This window comes from Oncorhynchus gorbuscha, linkage group LG02 (genome assembly GCF_021184085.1).
Source record: "Oncorhynchus gorbuscha isolate QuinsamMale2020 ecotype Even-year linkage group LG02, OgorEven_v1.0, whole genome shotgun sequence".
In the NCBI taxonomy this organism is placed as follows: Eukaryota; Metazoa; Chordata; class Actinopteri; order Salmoniformes; family Salmonidae; genus Oncorhynchus; species Oncorhynchus gorbuscha.
The window spans coordinates 56,136,558-56,153,808 of NC_060174.1; the positions used below are offsets into that span (position 1 = coordinate 56,136,558).

The 17,251-nt window shown below is 45.8% G+C and overlaps 1 protein-coding gene across 1 annotated transcript in view; it reads right to left on the minus strand.

The window, feature by feature from the left end:
• Positions 1–17,251, minus strand: part of nat10 (N-acetyltransferase 10) — a 38,507-nt gene that overhangs the window by 13,838 nt on the left and 7,418 nt on the right. Inside the window, exons 6-15 of the mRNA XM_046313773.1 lie at positions 14,665–14,726; positions 7,732–7,846; positions 7,459–7,566; positions 7,073–7,206; positions 6,771–6,864; positions 6,434–6,669; positions 6,226–6,350; positions 5,822–5,972; positions 5,544–5,640; positions 2,821–2,937 (exon numbers count right to left, since the gene is read on the minus strand). Coding sequence (XP_046169729.1) covers positions 2,821–2,937; positions 5,544–5,640; positions 5,822–5,972; positions 6,226–6,350; positions 6,434–6,669; positions 6,771–6,864; positions 7,073–7,206; positions 7,459–7,566; positions 7,732–7,846; positions 14,665–14,726 — 1,239 coding nt within the window. The remainder of the gene's footprint in view (positions 1–2,820; positions 2,938–5,543; positions 5,641–5,821; positions 5,973–6,225; positions 6,351–6,433; positions 6,670–6,770; positions 6,865–7,072; positions 7,207–7,458; positions 7,567–7,731; positions 7,847–14,664; positions 14,727–17,251) is intronic.

Here is a 17,251-nt window from a genome sequence, read left to right on the forward strand (position 1 = left end):
CTGTCCCACTGAGGCCGGTGCAGGCACTGTCATAAGTCGGTTGCTTTGCCAGGCTACGTTCTGTCCTTTTTCCCTCAACCAACTGCACTCCTTGATGAAGGAACCCGCGCCAGGTTTATTTATTTTATTTTACCGTTATTTAACCAGATAGGCAAGTTGAGAACAAGTTCTCATTTACAATTGCGACCTGGCCAAGAAAGCAAAGCAGTTCGACACATACACAGAGTTACACATGGAGTAAAACAAACAGTCAATAATACAGTAGAAAAATAAGTTGATATACAATGTGAGCAAATGAGGTGAGATAAGGGAGGTAAAGGCAAATGTCAAGCAGACATTTGCTTCCTGCAACACTTACTCCCAGCTGCCCACTGCACTGAAGATGGGAAACACTGTCACCACTGATAAATCCACTATAATTGAGAATTTTGAGAATTTCAATAAGCATTTTTCTACGGCTGGCCATGCTTTCCTACCCCGGGCCAACAGCACTGCACCCCCAACAGCAACCCGCCCAAGCCTTCCCCATTTCTCCTTCTCCGAAATCCGTTCAGCTGATGTTCTGAAAGAGCTGCAAAATCTGGACCCCTACAAATCAGCCTGGCTAGACAATCTGGACCCTTTCTTTCTAAAAGTATCTGCCAAAATTGTTGCCGCCCCTATTTACTAGCCTGTTCAACCTCTCTTTCGTGTCGCCTGAGATTCCCAAAGATTGGAAAGAAGCTGCGGTCACTCTTGACCCAAACTGCTACAGACCTATATCTATCCTACCATGCCTTTCTAAAGTCTTCGAAAGCCAAGTCAACAAACAGATTACCGACCATTTCAAATCTCACCATCCCTTCTCTGCTATGCAATCTGGTTTCAGAGCTGGTCATAGGTGCACCTCAGCCACGCTCAAGGTCCTAAACGATATCTTAACCGCCATCGATAAGAAACATTACTGTGCAGCCGTATTCATTGATCTGGCCAAGGCTTTCGACTGTCAATCACCACATCCTCATCGGCAGACTCGACAGCCTTGGTTTCTCAAATGATTGCCTCGCCTGGTTCACCAACTACTTCTCTGATAGAGTTCAGTGTGTCAAATCGGAGGGTCTGCTGTCCGGACCTCTGGCAGTCTCTATGGGGGTGCCACAGGGTTCAATTCTTGGACAGACTCTCTTCTCTGTATACATCAATGAGGTCGCTCTTGCTGCTGGTGAGTCTCTGATCCACCTCTACGCAGACGACACCATTCTGTATACTTCTGGCCCTTTTTTGGACACTGTTAACAACCCTCCAGGCAAGCTTCAATGCCATACAACTCTCCTTCCGTGGCCTCCAATTGCTCTTAAATACAAGTAAAACTAAATGCATGCTCTTCAACCAATCGCTACCTGCACCTACCCGCCTGTCCAACATCACTACTCTGGACGGCTCTGACTTAGAATACGTGGACAACTACAAATACTTAGGTGTCTGGTTAGACTGTAAACTCTCCTTCCAGACCCATATCAAACAACTCCAATCCAAAGTTAAATCTAGAATTGGCTTCCTATTTCGCAACAAAGCATCCTTCACTCATGCTGCCAAACATACCCTTGTAAAACTGACCATCCTACCAATCCTCGACTTTGGCGATGTCATTTACAAAATAGCCTCCAATACCCTACTCAACAAATTGGATTCAGTCTATCACAGTGCAATCCGTTTTGTCACCAAAGCCCCATATACTACCCACTATTGCGACCTGTACGCTCTCGTTGGCTGGCCCTCGCTTCACACTCGTCGCCAAACCCACTGGCTCCATGTCATCTACAAGACCCTGCTAGGTAAAGTCCTCCCTTATCTCAGCTCGCTGGTCACCATAGCATCTCCCACCTGTAGCACACGCTCCAGCAGGTATATCTCTCTCATCACCCCCAAAACCAATTCTTTCTTTGGCCGCCTCTCCTTCCAGTTCTCTGCTGCCAATGACTGGAACGAACTACAAAAATCTCTGAAACTGGAAACACTTCTCCCTCACTAGCTTTAAGCACCAACTGTCAAGAGCAGCTCACATATTACTGCACCTGTACATAGTCCACCTATAATTTAGCCCAAACAACTACCTCTTTCCCTACTGTATTTATTATTATTATTTTTTTGCTCCTTTGCACCCCATTATTTTTATTTATACTTTGCACATTCTTCCACTGCAAATCAACCATTCCAGTGTTTTACTTGCTATATTGTATTTACTTTGCCACCATGGCCTTTTTTGCCTTTACCTCCCTTCTCACCTCATTTGCTCACATCGTATATAGACTTGTTTATACTGTATTATTGACTGTTTGTTTTACTCCATGTGTAACTCTGTGTATGTGTCGAACTGCTTTGCTTTCTTGGCCAGGTCGCAATTGTAAATGAGAACTTGTTCTCAACTTGCCTACCTGGTTAAATAAAGGTGAAATAAAATAAATAAAAATAGGCAATTTTTTCCCTTGACAAGATGACCAATAGAATAGTTACATTTTCTACTGTGGGGACAGTAGATTGACACGGGCTTGTGATTTTGCTGTTCGTTACTCGTCTTGTTGGCTGAGGAAAAGCACATTCATTCCAACATCTTCAAAGTGTGCAATCAAATTTCGGTAAGAAGGACCGCACATTGTTGCATCCTCGACTTGCATGTTATGTTAACATGAATTACCGTAATCTAAATGTGATTTGTCATTCTGAGCACTGTGGGTGGACACCGTAATCAGGTTATGAATGACAGAACAGCTATTGCCATGTAAAAATGTTATGGGATGCATTGCTCTCCATTGTTTTTGATGGTAGGCTCAGTTTATTCACCTGTATGACAGCCAGGACCTCTGGCAGTGAGTTCTGTGTGGGAGGAACAGGAGGCAGTAGGCAGAAGAGGTGATGTGCCGGGGCATCTGACAACATCTGCAGGTCGTTGGGAGAGTTCTGGAACCATCAAAGGCAAAAATCGGTAAGAAAACAGATATACACAGGAGGAAGGTTAGTCTATAGAGGAGCCACCAGGTTAGTGGGACAAATCTAATAAGACCAACTGTAATCCACAGGCAACCAAGGCTCCAAAATGTATTCTCTTATTACAACCTCATTGATGCCTGGTGAGTTTATAACACTGAAACAAAACAATAGTACACTTTCTTCAACCAGACAAAACATTCTCCAGAATTGGGTTTCGTACTGTTATCTACCTCAATTTTCTTTATAATTAAGAAAACTGAAATTCTACATATGAGCCTATCATTATGCTTACTACTGACAGATACACATTTAAGAAGTTCCTAAAAGAGAGTCACAAGATGGTGCTTTAATTTTTACTTACCACAAAATCATACTTTCTTTGAACAATTTGAAACTGAATTGAATGAATTCATAATGATCAACAAAAACTGTCAATGATCCTCTGATTTTATGGGATGCCATCGAAGGTTTTATTAAAAACAAGGATGCTGCATCTGCATCTGGACTGAATAATTCACATTTAAAAGATATCAGAATTGGAAAAGTTGTAAACAATGATAGTGGTTCCAAGTCTTTTTTCAGACCAGGTATCAGTAATGATAAATAAGCAACTATTGAATCTGAATCAGGCGAAACAACCAAAGATTTTCAAGTTTGTATAGAAAAACAACTATTGTACACCTCTGATTATAAATCCACACCAAGTCAGATGGAGTCGTTTAAAAAAAACTATTCTCAGCTCAGAACGCCGGCTTTCTGTCGCTTCATGAACTCAACGTGGCATTGGATAACATGAAAAAAGACAAATCACCTGGTTGGGATGGTACTCCTCCTGAGGTCTATTTAACATTTCGGAACCAATTAGGCCCACTGTTCAAAGGTTCGTACAGCACTTATTTTGCAGTTTTTGTGTTCTCACCATCACAAAGTCTGTTATCCCGTTTCGAAACTAACTTAGCCAAATTGGTACATCCGGACCAAAGTGGGTGTGTTATCCTCAGATAACAGCAGTCATCTATTACATATTTCACATGCTTCATCACAAACCAAAGCTCCTTGGGCAGTTATTTTGATGCAGAAAAAGCGTTTGATAGATTAGAATGGTCACACATAGTACCAGTCAAAAGTTTAGACCCCTATTCAATCAAGGGTTTTTCTTAATTTTGACGACATCAAAACTATGAAATAACACATATGGAATCGTGTAGTGACCAAAAAAAGTTTAATCAAAATATATTTTATATTTCAGATTGTTCAAAGTAGCCACCCTTAAGTCTTGATGACAGCTTTGCACACTCTTGGCATTCTCTCAACCAGCACATTAAATGCTTTTCCAACAGTCTTGAAGGAGTTCCCACATATGCCGAGCACTTGTTGGCTGCTTTTCCTTCACTTTGTGGTCCAACTCATCCCAAACCATCTCAATTGGGTTGAGGTCGGGTGATACTGGGGTGCAAAAGAGCAAGTAATACTATGGGGATGGGAGTGCTATTCACAGATTGTACCTGTACACAGCCAGTGATCGGTAAGCTGCTCTGACAGCTGATGCTTAAAGTTAGAGGGCGATATGAGATTTTTGCAATTCGCTCCAGTCATTGGCAGCAGAGAACTGGAAGACAAGGCGGCCAAAGGAAGTGTTGGCTTTGGGGGATGAGCAGTGAAATATACCTGCTGGAGCGCGGGTGGGTGTTGCTATGGCGACCAGTGAGCTGAGATAAGGCGGGGCTTTACCTCGCAAAGACTTATAGATGACCTGGAGCCAGTTGGTTTGGCAACGAATTTGTAGTAAGGGATAAGTGAGGGATGAGCTGGAGGCAGTATGCAGGCAGTATGCATTTTGAAAACATATAGTTAATTGTTTGACACCTGAACATTTTACTACATATTATGAGGCATGTCTTACCTTCAAAGTAGCCTAGCCAAAATCAGACCATATCCATGGAGGCAATTATTTAATATCAACTTTCTTTAATTGTCCAGTATGCAAAGGCACAATCCTAGTCATATTAGCAACCCATGCTAGTTGTTGCATATTAGATCTCCTCTTTCTAAATTTCTAACAGACATTTTCATCTCTGATAGATGAAACCGCTCTCATGTGTGGTGCGCTTCTGACAGTGTTTTCCCACTAATTGCATTATAGAACGCACATTCCGGCGAAGCATACTGCCTTGAAGCTAAACGCCCTAATCTGTTGCATCACTCATTTCTTTTTAGCATCACACACAACTGTCCCAGAGTCTGTTTGGAATAGGCTACTTCCAATAGAATAGGTAAACTTCTCTACTATGGGGGATGGTAGATTGACATAGGCAAGCGATTTTGCTGTACGTTACTCGTCTTGTTTGTAGAGGGAAAGTAACATTTGGACAGTTATCCTAATGTCTTCAAAGTGCATCCTCGACTTGCATGTTCTGTTAATATTAATTACCATCATCTTTATATTAATTACCATCTAAGATAGAGATGTGGCGGGGGGGGGGGGGGTGTTACTTTTTGGATCTGCAGTATGATCCTGATGATCACTGCTTTGTATTTGTGTACTTTTTACAAGTGTGTGCAATGCTCAGGCTCACCTTGTAGTGCGAAGCCACATAGAGAGCCATGAGTCTCTGTAGGAAGGCTTCAGATGCCTTGTGGTAGCAGAACAGTGTGTCTCTGTTCACATAGTATCTGTACAACACAGGTTAAGGATGACACCAGCAGCAATGACTAAGACAATGATATAGCGTGCCATGAAAGGCCAAAATACTGAATTTGTTTTGTTGCCAAACAGCAGCCCTTGTAAAGCTGAGGAATGGAGCTTGAGAAATAACCACTGAGCAGCATTATCTATTGCACCATGAAAGGATACAGGTCGCAGGTCTGTGGCAGGGGGCAGCCAGAGATGACTCTGGGGATGTTTAGACAGTCCAGACACAGCAGCTCGTTGAGCCACTTCTCTACAGGGTCTCCCATGGCATAACGGATGGACTCATGGAGGGACACCTCTTGGAGGGAGCGAGCTGGGAGAGGAGGAATAAAATAATTAAAACACATTACAGGTACAGATGCAATGGAATGTATTTTTTGTAAATCTTAATTACAACCGCATTAGTCTTTCAATACTAGCATTGACTTTGGAGATAGTTATTTTGTAGAAATATCGTTGGTTTTACCTACAGTAGTAGAATGCATTGAGTGTGAATCTGGATAAGACTAGGGTCTGCTACATGACTAAAAGATACATGTAAAATGTAGTAAGGGTGTGTTGGTCACCTGCATTTAGCCTGGCTGTATTGGTGCTCCTGTTCTCTGCTGACAGACTCTGCTGGCTCTCTGAACTCTGCTGCCTCAACTGTTGGATCAACTTCAGGGAGAGAGAACGACCTGTGCCCTCATACCTTTAGGGATAAAAAGGGGAAATCAGGAACACAGACAGTTTGCGCTATGGTACACCAGAATCACATACACACACACCACTGACCCGTTGATGGTGGAGGCCATGAAGACCAGGTATGGTCCGAGCAGCTTCTTGACCAGAGGAAGGGGAATGGCTGCAGCTTCATCTATCACCAGCAGCTCAGCCTGACCCAGCTTCACTGAGTCAGCCGGGTGGATGTACTGAATAGTCTGTCTATGCTCCTTAAAGATGTTGACTCTAACCACAGCCTTGCTGAACTCAGGGTTCAGAGACTGGATGATCTCATAGTCCAGGTGCTCCTGGGAATGGGACGTTTAAGTCAGGAATATATTTAATAACTTCCATTGTCTGACATATAGTTCACTCACATCCAGAGACTATAGACAAAGAGAAGGGTCACCTGGTATTGAAGGGCATCGAAGCCTTTGAAGATGAATTCAAACAGAGTGTGCAGGTTGTCTGGGCTGGGGGAGGTGATGAAGATGTTGGAGTAGCTGTGGAGAAGGACAACAGGACACTATGAGCAGCAGTATGTCACAGTATGGAGTGTGTGATTTAAGGGACTCCAAACAGATCACTGTTAGCGAGTGCGTCTCCTCCAACATAGCGACAAGCACACCCTACGTAGATCAATCTAAAAGTGTAAAGACTCATGAGTGTGTGTGTGAGAGATGAGGTAGGTGACTCAGCAGTAAACCGCACCCAAATGCCACAGCCCCAGCCACAGCCAGTCCCAGTGCTGCAGACTTGCCCCTGCCTCTAGCTGCAGTCAGAGCCACAGTGCTCCGTAGGGTCTTCTCTGAGATGGCCTCGATGAATTTCAGCACTGCCTTGGCCTTGGAAGGAGAGACCGCAACAAACCATAAGCTAAGAAACACACACTGTGAATAACAGGATCTCCACCGAGAGGTGCAAAGCCTGGATATGAACTAGTCAATAAATGCTGTCCTTACACCCCTTTACCCAATTGTCTTCTGACGGGTGGCGTTACACGTGATGCCAGTCTCAACCAGAGCAGACGGATTCATGCTATCTGACGTAAGACAATATCCTATACCCTTGATTTATATATGAGAGTATGTCCTGACCTGGTCCATGGTCTTGCAGCTGTCCACCAACACACCAACAGGCTGTGTGTCCTGTAGAGACTCCTTTAACTCATTCAGCTCCTGTTCCCGTGGCGAAAGACTGTCCTCCTGCAGGAAGGAGAAAAATGATTGGTCAGGTTAGAACCCAGAAGTCAATGAATGGAGTTTGACTTAAGTCATGTTCACTAGGCACGAAACTGAAGGAACCTTGCTCCAGTGTGCCCTACTCAACATAACCCAGGATTGCTGTGGAGCATGGGATTGTGTGTCTACCTGAGTCTTGGGAGGAACAGGCTTGATGTTGGCAATGTGGCTGGAGATGGGCAGGACGTTGAGCTGGTCGTCAATGACAACGCACGTCTTACAGGACGACAGAGATAGGATGAACCTGGAGGGAAGGGCAGTTAGTTACCATGGATATATATGGTATCAGTTAGGGTTATATGGCCTGTCAGTCATTTAAAAAAGAACAGGGAAGCCCTTGTGAGAATAGTCCTCAAGAGTTGTAATTGGGCGGCCATATTTAAACTACACTGAACAAAAACAAACCGCAACATGTAAAGTGTTAGTCCCATGTTTCATGAGCTGAAATAAAATATCCCAGAAATGTTCCATACGCACAAAAAGCTTGTGTCTCTCAAATTTGTTGACATACCTGTTAGAGCATTTCTCCTTTACCAAGATAATCCATCCACCTGACAGGTGTGGCATACATATCAAGAAGCTGATAAAACAGCGTGACCATTACACAGGTGCATCTTGTGCTGGGGACAATGAATGGCCACTAAAATGTGCAGTTTTGTCACACAACACAATGCCACAGATGTCAAGTTTTGGAGGACCGTGCAATTGGCATGCTGACTGCAGGAATGTCCACCAGAGCTGATGACAGAGAATTGACAGTTTATTTCTCTACTATAAGCCGCATCCCACGTAATTTTAGAGAATTTGGCAGTACGTCCAACCGACCTCACAACCGTAGACCATGTGTGACCACACCAGCCCAAGACCTCCACATCCAGCTTCTTCACCACAGACATAGTCTGAGACCAGACACCAGATTAAATTGTGTATTTGCACAACCTAAGAATTTCTGCACAAACTGTCAGAAACCATCTCAGGGAAACTCATCTGCTTGCTCGTGGTCCTCACTAGGGTCTTGTCCCGACTACAGTTCGGCATTGTAGCCAACTACAGTGAGCAAATGCTTAACTTTGGTGGCCACTGGCACGCTGGAGAAGTGTGCTCTTCACAGATTAATCCCAGTTTCAACTGTACCAGGCAGATGGAAGACAGCGTGTATGGCATCATGTGGGCGAGTGGTTTGCTGATGTCAACGTTGTGGATAGAGTGCCCTATCAAATCAAATGTATTTGTCACATACGTAGTTAGCAGATGTTAATGAAAGTGTAGCGAAATGCTTGTGCTTCTAGTTCCAACAATGCAGTAATAACCAACGAGTAATCTAACCTAACAATTCCACAACTACTACCTTATACACACATGTGTAAAGGGATAAAGATTATGAACATAAAGATATATGAATGAGTGATGTTACAGAACGGCATAGGCTAGATGAAGTAGATGGCATAGAGTATATTATATACATATGAGATGAGTAATGTAGGGTATGAGAACATATGAAGTGGCATTGTTTAAAGTGGCGAGTGATACATTACATCAAGATGGCAAGATGCAGTAGATGGTATAGCGTACAGGATATATACATATGAGGTGAGTAATGTAGGGTAAGTAAACATTATATAATATAAAGTGGCTTGTGATAAATTGATTACATCAATTTTTCCATTATTAAAGTGGCTGGAGATGAGTAAGTATGTTGGCAGCAGCCACTCAATGTTGGTGATGGCTGTTGAACAGTCCAATGGCCTTGAGATAGAAGCTGTTTATCAGTCTCTCGGTCCCGGCATTGATGCACCTGTACTGACCTCGCCTTCTGGATAATAGTGGGGTGAACAGGCAGTGGCTCGGGTGATTGTTGTCCTTGATCTTTTTTGCCTTCCTGTGAAATCGGGTGGTGTAGGTGTCCTGTAGGGCAGGTAGTTTGTCCCCGGTGATGCGTTGTGTAGACCTCACTACCCTCTGGAGAGCTTTACGGTTGTGGGCGGAGCAGTTGTCATACCAGTCAGTGATACAGCCCGACAGGATGCTCTCGATTGTGCATCTGTTAAAGTTTGTGAGTGTTTTTGGTGGCAAGCCGAATTTCTTCAGCATCCTGAGGTTGAAGAGGCGCTGCTGCGCCTTCTTCACCACGCGGTCTGTGTGGGTGGACCATTTCAATTTGTCCGTGATGTATACGCTGAGGAACTTAAAACTCTCCACTACTATCCCGTCGATGTGGATAGGTGGCTGCTCCCTCTGCTGTTTCCTAAAGTCCACGATCATCTCCTTTGTTTTGTTGATATTGAGTGTGAGGATATTTTCCTGACACCACACTCCGAGGGCCCTCACCTCCTCCCTGTAGGCCGTCTCGTCGTTGTTGGTAATCAAGCCTACCACTGTAGTGTCGTCTGCAAACTTTATGATTGAGTTGGAGGCGTGCATGACGGCGTGAACAGCGAGTACAGAAGAGGGCTGAGAACGCACCCTTGTGGGGACCCAGTGTTGAGGATCAGCGGGGTGGAGATGTTACCTGCCCGTCAGAAGTCCAGGACCCAGTTGCACAGGGCGGGGGTCGAGACCCAGGGTCTCGAGATTAATGACGAGTTTGGAGGGTACTATGGTGTTAAATGCTGAGCTGTATGGTGGCGGTAGGGTTGTTATGGGCAGGCATCAGCTACAGACAACGAACACAATTGCATTTTTGAAAGCACAGAGATACCGTGACGAGATCTTGAGGCCCATTGTCATGCCATTCATCCACCGCCATCATTTAATGTTTCAGCATGAAAATGCACGGCCCCATGTGACAAGGATCTGTACACAATTCCTGAAAACTGAAAAAGTTCATTCTTCCATGGCCTGCATATTCACCAGACATGCTCTGGTTTGGCGTGTACAACAGTATCTTCCAGTTCCCACCAATATCCAGTAACTTCGCACAGCCATTGAAGAGGAGTGGCACAACATTTACATTTACATTTAAGTCATTTAGCAGACGCTCTTATCCAGAGCGACTTACAAATTGGTGCATTCACCTTATGACATCCAGTGGAACAGTCACTATACAATAGTGCATCTAAATCTTAAGGGGGGGGGGGTGAGAGGGATTACTTATCCTATCCTAGGTATTCCTTAAAGAGGTGGGGTTTCAGGTGTCTCCGGAAGGTGGTGATTGACTCCGCTGTCCTGGCGTCGTGAGGGAGTTTGTTCCACCATTGGGGGGCCAGGGCAGCGAACAGTTTTGACTGGGCTGAGCGGGAGTTGTACTTCCTCAGTGGTAGGGAGGCGAGCAGGCCAGAGGTGGATGAACGCAGTGCCCTTGTTTGGGTGTAGGGCCTGATCAGAGCCTGGAGGTACTGAGGTGCCGTTCCCCTCACAGCTCCGTAGGCAAGCACCATGGTCTTGTAGCGGATGCGAGCTTCAACTGGAAGCCAGTGGAGAGAACGGAGGAGCGGGGTGACGTGAGAGAACTTGGGAAGGTTGAACACCAGACGGGCTGCGGCGTTCTGGATGAGTTGAAGGGGTTTAATGGCACAGGCAGGGAGCCCAACCAACAGCGAGTTGCAGTAATCCAGACGGGAGATGACAAGTGCCTGGATTAGGACCTGCGCCGCTTCCTGTGTGAGGCAGGGTCGTACTCTGAGGATGTTGTAGAGCATGAACCTACAGGAACGGGCCACCGCCTTGATGTTGGTTGAGAACGACAGGGTGTTGTCCAGGATCACGCCAAGGTTCTTAGCGCTCTGGGAGGAGGACACAATGGAGTTGTCAACCGTGATGGCGAGATCATGGAACGGGCAGTCCTTCCCCGGGAGGAAGAGCAGCTCCGTCTTGCCGAGGTTCAGCTTGAGGTGGTGATCCGTCATCCACACTGATATGTCTGCCAGACATGCAGAGATGCGATTCGCCACCTGGTCATCAGAAGGGGGAAAGGAGAAGATCAGTTGTGTGTCGTCTGCATAGCAATGATAGGAGAGACCATGTGAGGTTATGACAGAGCCAAGTGACTTGGTGTATAGCGAGAATAGGAGAGGGCCTAGAACAGAGCCCTGGGGGACACCAGTGGTGAGAGCGCGTGGTGAGGAGACAGATTCTCGCCACGCCACCTGGTAGGAGCGACCTGTCAGGTAGGACGCAATCCAAGCGTGGGCCGCGCCGGAGATGCCCAACTCGGAGAGGGTGGAGAGGAGGATCTGATGGTTCACAGTATCGAAGGCAGCCGATAGATCTAGAAGGATGAGAGCAGAGGAGAGAGAGTTAGCTTTAGCAGTGCGGAGCGCCTCCATGATACAGAGGAGAGCAGTCTCAGTTGAATGACTAGTCTTGAAACCTGACTGATTTGGATCAAGAAGGTCATTCAGAGAGAGATAGCGGGAGAGCTGGCCAAGGACGGCACGTTCAAGAGTTTGAGAGAAAAGAAAGAAGGGATACTGGTCTGTAATTGTTGACATCGGAGGCGATCGAGTGTAGGTTTTTTCAGAAGGGGTGCAACTCTCGCTCTCTTGAAGACGGAAGGGACGTAGCCAGCGGTCAGGGATGAGTTGATGAGCGAGGTGAGGTAAGGGAGAAGGTCTCCGGAAATGGTCTGGAGAAGAAAGGAGGGGATAGGGTCAAGCGGGCAGGTTGTTGGGCGGCCGGCCGTCACAAGACGCGAGATTTCATCTGGAGAGAGAGGTCAGAGCACAGGGTAGGGCAGTGCGAGCAGAACCAGCGGTGTCGTTTGACTTAGCAAACGAGGATCGGATGTCGACCTTCTTTTCAAAATGGTTGACGAAGTTATCTGCAGAGAGGGAGGAGGAGGAGGATTCAGGAGGGAGGAGAAGGTGGCAAAGAGCTTCCTAGGGTTAGAGGCAGATGCTTGGAATTTAGCGTGGTAGAAAGTGGCTTTAGCAGCAGAGACCGAGGAGGAAAATGTAGAGAGGAGGGAGTGAAAGGATGCCAGGTCCGCAGGGAGGAGAGTTTTCCTCCATTTCCGCTCGGCTGCCCGGAGCCCTGTTCTGTGAGCTCGCAATGAGTCATCGAGCCACGGAGCGGGAGGGGAGGACCGAGCCGGCCTGGAGGATAGGGGACATAGAGAGTCAAAGGATGCAGAGAGGGAGGAGAGGAGGGTTGAGGAGGCAGAATCAGGAGATAGGTTGGAGAAGGTTTGAGCGGAGGGAAGAGATGATAGGATGGAAGAGGAGAGAGTAGCGGGGGAGAGAGAGCAAAGGTTGGGACGGCGCGATACCATCCGAGTAGGGGCAGTGTGGGAGGTGTTGGATGAGAGCGAGAGGGAAAAGGATACAAGGTAGTGGTCGGAGACTTGGAGGGGAGTTGCAATGAGGTTAGTGGAAGAACAGCATCTAGTAAAGATGAGGTCGAGCGTATTGCCTGCCTTGTGAGTAGGGGGGGAAGGTGAGAGGGTGAGGTCAAAAGAGGAGAGGAGCTTATCAAGGCATCAAGCTCATTGATGAACTCTCCGAGGGAACCTGGAGGGCGATAAATGATAAGGATGTTAAGCTTGAAAGGGCTGGTAACTGTGACAGCATGGAATTCAAAGGAGGCGATAGACAGATGGGTAAGGGGAGAAAGAGAGAATGACCACTTGGGAGAGATGAGGATCCCGGTGCCACCACCCCGCTGACCAGAAGCTCTCGGGGTGTGCGAGAACACGTGGGCGGACGAAGAGAGAGCAGTAGGAGTAGCAGTGTTGTCTGTGGTGATCCATGTTTCCGTCAGTGCCAAGAAGTCGAGGGACTGGAGGGAGGCATAGGCTGAGATGAACTCTGCCTTGTTGACCGCAGATCGGCAGTTCCAGAGGCTACCGGAGACCTGGAACTCCACGTGGGTCGTGCGCGCTGGGACCACCAGATTAGGGTGGCCGCGGCCACGCGGTGTGGAGCGTTTATGGTCTGTGCAGAGAGGAGAGAACAGGGATAAACAGACACATAGTTGACAGGCTACAGAAGAGGCTACGCTAATGCAAAGGAGATTGGAAGGACAAGTGGACTACACGTCTCGAATGTTCAGAAAGTTAAGCTACGTAACAAGAATCTTATTGACTAAAATGATTAAAATGATACAGTACTGCTGAAGTAGGCTAGCTGGCAGTGGGTGCGTTGTTGACACTACACTAATCAAGTCGTTCCGTTGAGTGTAATAGTTTCTGCAGTGCTGCTATTCGGGGCTAGCTGGCTAGCTAGTAGTGTTGTTTACGTTACGTTGCGTTAAAAGAACGACAATAGCTGGCTAGCTAACCTAGAAAATCGCTCTAGACTACACAATTATCTTTGATACAAAGACGGCTATGTAGCTAGCTACGATCAAACAAATCAAACCGTTGTACTGTAATGAAATGAAAATGTGATACTACCTTCGAATGCGACCGGGTTGTTGAGTTCTATTCAGAAGACGTTAGCTAGCTGTTGGCTAGCTAGCAGAGTCTCCTACGTTAAGGACGACAAATAGCTGGCTAGCTAACCTCGGTAAATTAAGATAATCACTCTAAGACTACACACTCTAAACCTAAACAACACAATTATCTTGGATACGAAGATACGAAGACAGCAAAGACAGCTATGTAGCTAGCTAACACTACACTAATCAAGTCGTTCAGTTGAGTGTAATAGTTTCTCCAGTGCAGCTAATCAGTGGACGTTAGCTAGCTGGCTAGTGAAGACTACGTTAGGACGGCGAAATACGATAATTACGCAATTATCTTTGATACAAAGACGGCTATGTAGCTAGCTGAGAAGAAATTGCTAAGATTAGACAAATCAAACAGTTGTGCTATAATGAAATATAATGAAATGTAATGAAAAAGTTATACTACCTGCGGGAGCGAAGTGCCGATGCGACCACTCGCTCCAACCCGGAAGTACTAACATGTCACAGGACACAATCAACAGCCTGATTGCAATGCATGAGGGCCCTACTTTTTGGGGGGTATCTGTGACAGGTGCATATCTGTATTTCCAGTTATGTGAAATCCATAGACTAGGGCCTAATGAATTTATTTAAATTGACTGACTTCCTTATATGAACTGTAACTCAGTAAGATTGTTGCGTTTATATTTTTGTTCAGTGTATTTGAAGACCACTGACCTCTCATTGAACCTTCCCACCACATCCTGATGGGCCTCGGTCCTGTAGCGAGAATGAACATCCTGGGGAAGAAACATAGTGCATTCAGGAAAGGATAAAGACCAGGACTTGACTTTGACATTTTGTAGCGTTACAGCCTTATTCTAAAATTGATTAAATTATGTTCTGAATCTATAAACAATACCCCATAATGACAAAGAGAACAGGTTTTTAGAAACGTTTGCAAATGTATATATAAATATATATATTTAAAAAAAAAATGAAATACCTTACTGACATAAGTATTCATACCCTTTGCTATGAGACTCTAAATTGAGCTCAGGTGCATCCAGTTTCCATTGATCATCCTTGAGATGTTTCTACAACTTCATTCGAGTCCACCTGTTGTAAATTCAATTCATTGGACATGATTTGGAAAGACACACACACACACACACACACACACACACACACACACACACACACACACACACACACACACGGTCCCACAGTTGACAGTACATATACAAGCAAAAACCAAGCCGTCGAAGGAACTGTCCATAGAGCTCCAAGACAGGATTAGGTACAAACACATTTCTGCATCATTCTTAAATGGAAGATGTTTGGAAACACCAAGACTAAGCAATCGGGGGAGAAAGGACTTGGTCAGGGAGGTGACCAAGAACCAGATGGTCACTCTGACAGAGCTCCAGAATTCCTCTGCAGCACTCCACCAATCAGGCCTTTATGGTAGAGTGGCCAGACGGAAGCCACTACTCAGGAAAAGGCAAATGACGGCAAACTCCAAGCGGGCTAACAGGCACCTAAAGGGCTCCGACACTGAGAAACAAGATTCTTTGGTCTAATGAAACCAAGATTGTCACGTCCGGAGGAAACCTGGCACCATTCTTAAGGTGAAGCACGGTGGTGGTATGATCATGCTGCGGGGATCAGTGGCAGGGTCTGGGAGATTAGTCATAGTTGAGGAAAAGACAAACGGAGCAAAGTACAGGGAGTTCCTTGATGAAAACCTGCTCCAGAACACAGACTGTGGCAAAGGTTCACCTTTATATAGAACAACGACCCTAAGCACATAGCCAAGTGGCTCGGGACAAGTCTGAATGTCATTGAGTGGCCCAGCCAAAGCATGGACTTGAACCTGATCGAACGTCTCTGGAGAGACCTGAAAACAGCAGTGCAGCGACGCTCCATCAAACCTGACAGCTTGAGAGGATCTGCAAATAAGAATGGGAGACACTGCCCAAATACACGTGTGCCAAGCTTGTCGCGTAATACCCAACAAGACGCGAGTCTATAATCGCTGCCAAAGGTGCTTCAACAAAGTAGTGAATAAAGAGTCTGAATACAGTGTATAAAGTCAGAACACCTGCTGTCTCAGCCACTTCGTCACCAAGGGAGTACCCCAGGGCTCTATCCTAGGCCCCACCCTCTTTACAATTTACACCAATATAGCTCCGGCAGTAGGAAACGCTGTAGATAATGCAGTCTTATTACCCCTAATACTAGTCTGTTCAACCTCTTTCGTATAGTCTAAGATTCCAAAAGATTGGAAAGCGGCCGCGGTCACCCTCCTCTTCAAAAGGGGGAGACACTCTAGACCAAAACTGTTACAGACCGATATCAATCATGCCCTGACTTTCTAAAAATCTTCGAAAGCCAAGTTAACAAACAGATCAACGAACATTTTGAATCCCACTAATTCTTCACTATGCAATCTGGTTTCCGAACTGGTCATGGGTGCACCTCAGCCATGATATCATAACCACCATCGATAAGACAACACCATTCAGTATACATCTGGCCCTTCTTTGGACACTGTATTAAACCTCCAAACGAGCTTCAATGCCATACAACTCCCTTTCTGTGACATCCAACTGCTTTTAAAATCTAAAAAATCTAAATGCATGCTCTTCAACCGATCGCTACATCCGCCCGATTAGCATCACTACCGTAATTGCTGGACTATCAGCCGCTACTTTATTCCCACGCTTTGAACCTCGCGGTTTATACAATAACGCGGCTAATTTATGGATTTTTCACAATAAAAAATCTTTCACAAGATTCATGCCGCCAAAAAAAACTGAGCACCGTCACATAACGTGACGTAAAATCGAGCGCGCTCAAACTTCCCATCATTCTGATTACGGTAGTAATTTTGTCACCCTCATCATGGCAAAGACACGAAAGCTGCATCATATGCATTTCTCCAAGTTGAAGGCGATCGAGCTGGCTGTTGGAAAAGGAAAGCGAGCTGCTGCACGGGAGCTTGGCCTTAATGAGTCGATGATAAGACGCTGGAAACAGCAGCGTGAGGAACTGACTCAGTGCAAAAAGGCAACAAAGGCTTTCGGAGGGAAGAAAAGCAGATGGCCCAAAGTATTTGCAGCCACTCGACATCAGTGGGAGTCTTGGATGACAAGTGGGGAGAAATCCTTCACTAAAACGGGCTGCATGCAAAGAGCAACTTATGGTCAAGTCTGCCAGTGGGTCCTGACAGCGTGGAGCATTGTCAAAATCCACTATCATCAACGGGTTCCGAAAGGCTGCACTGCTGCGTGTTGAAGGGGCAGCATGAGCTCAGCGGGGT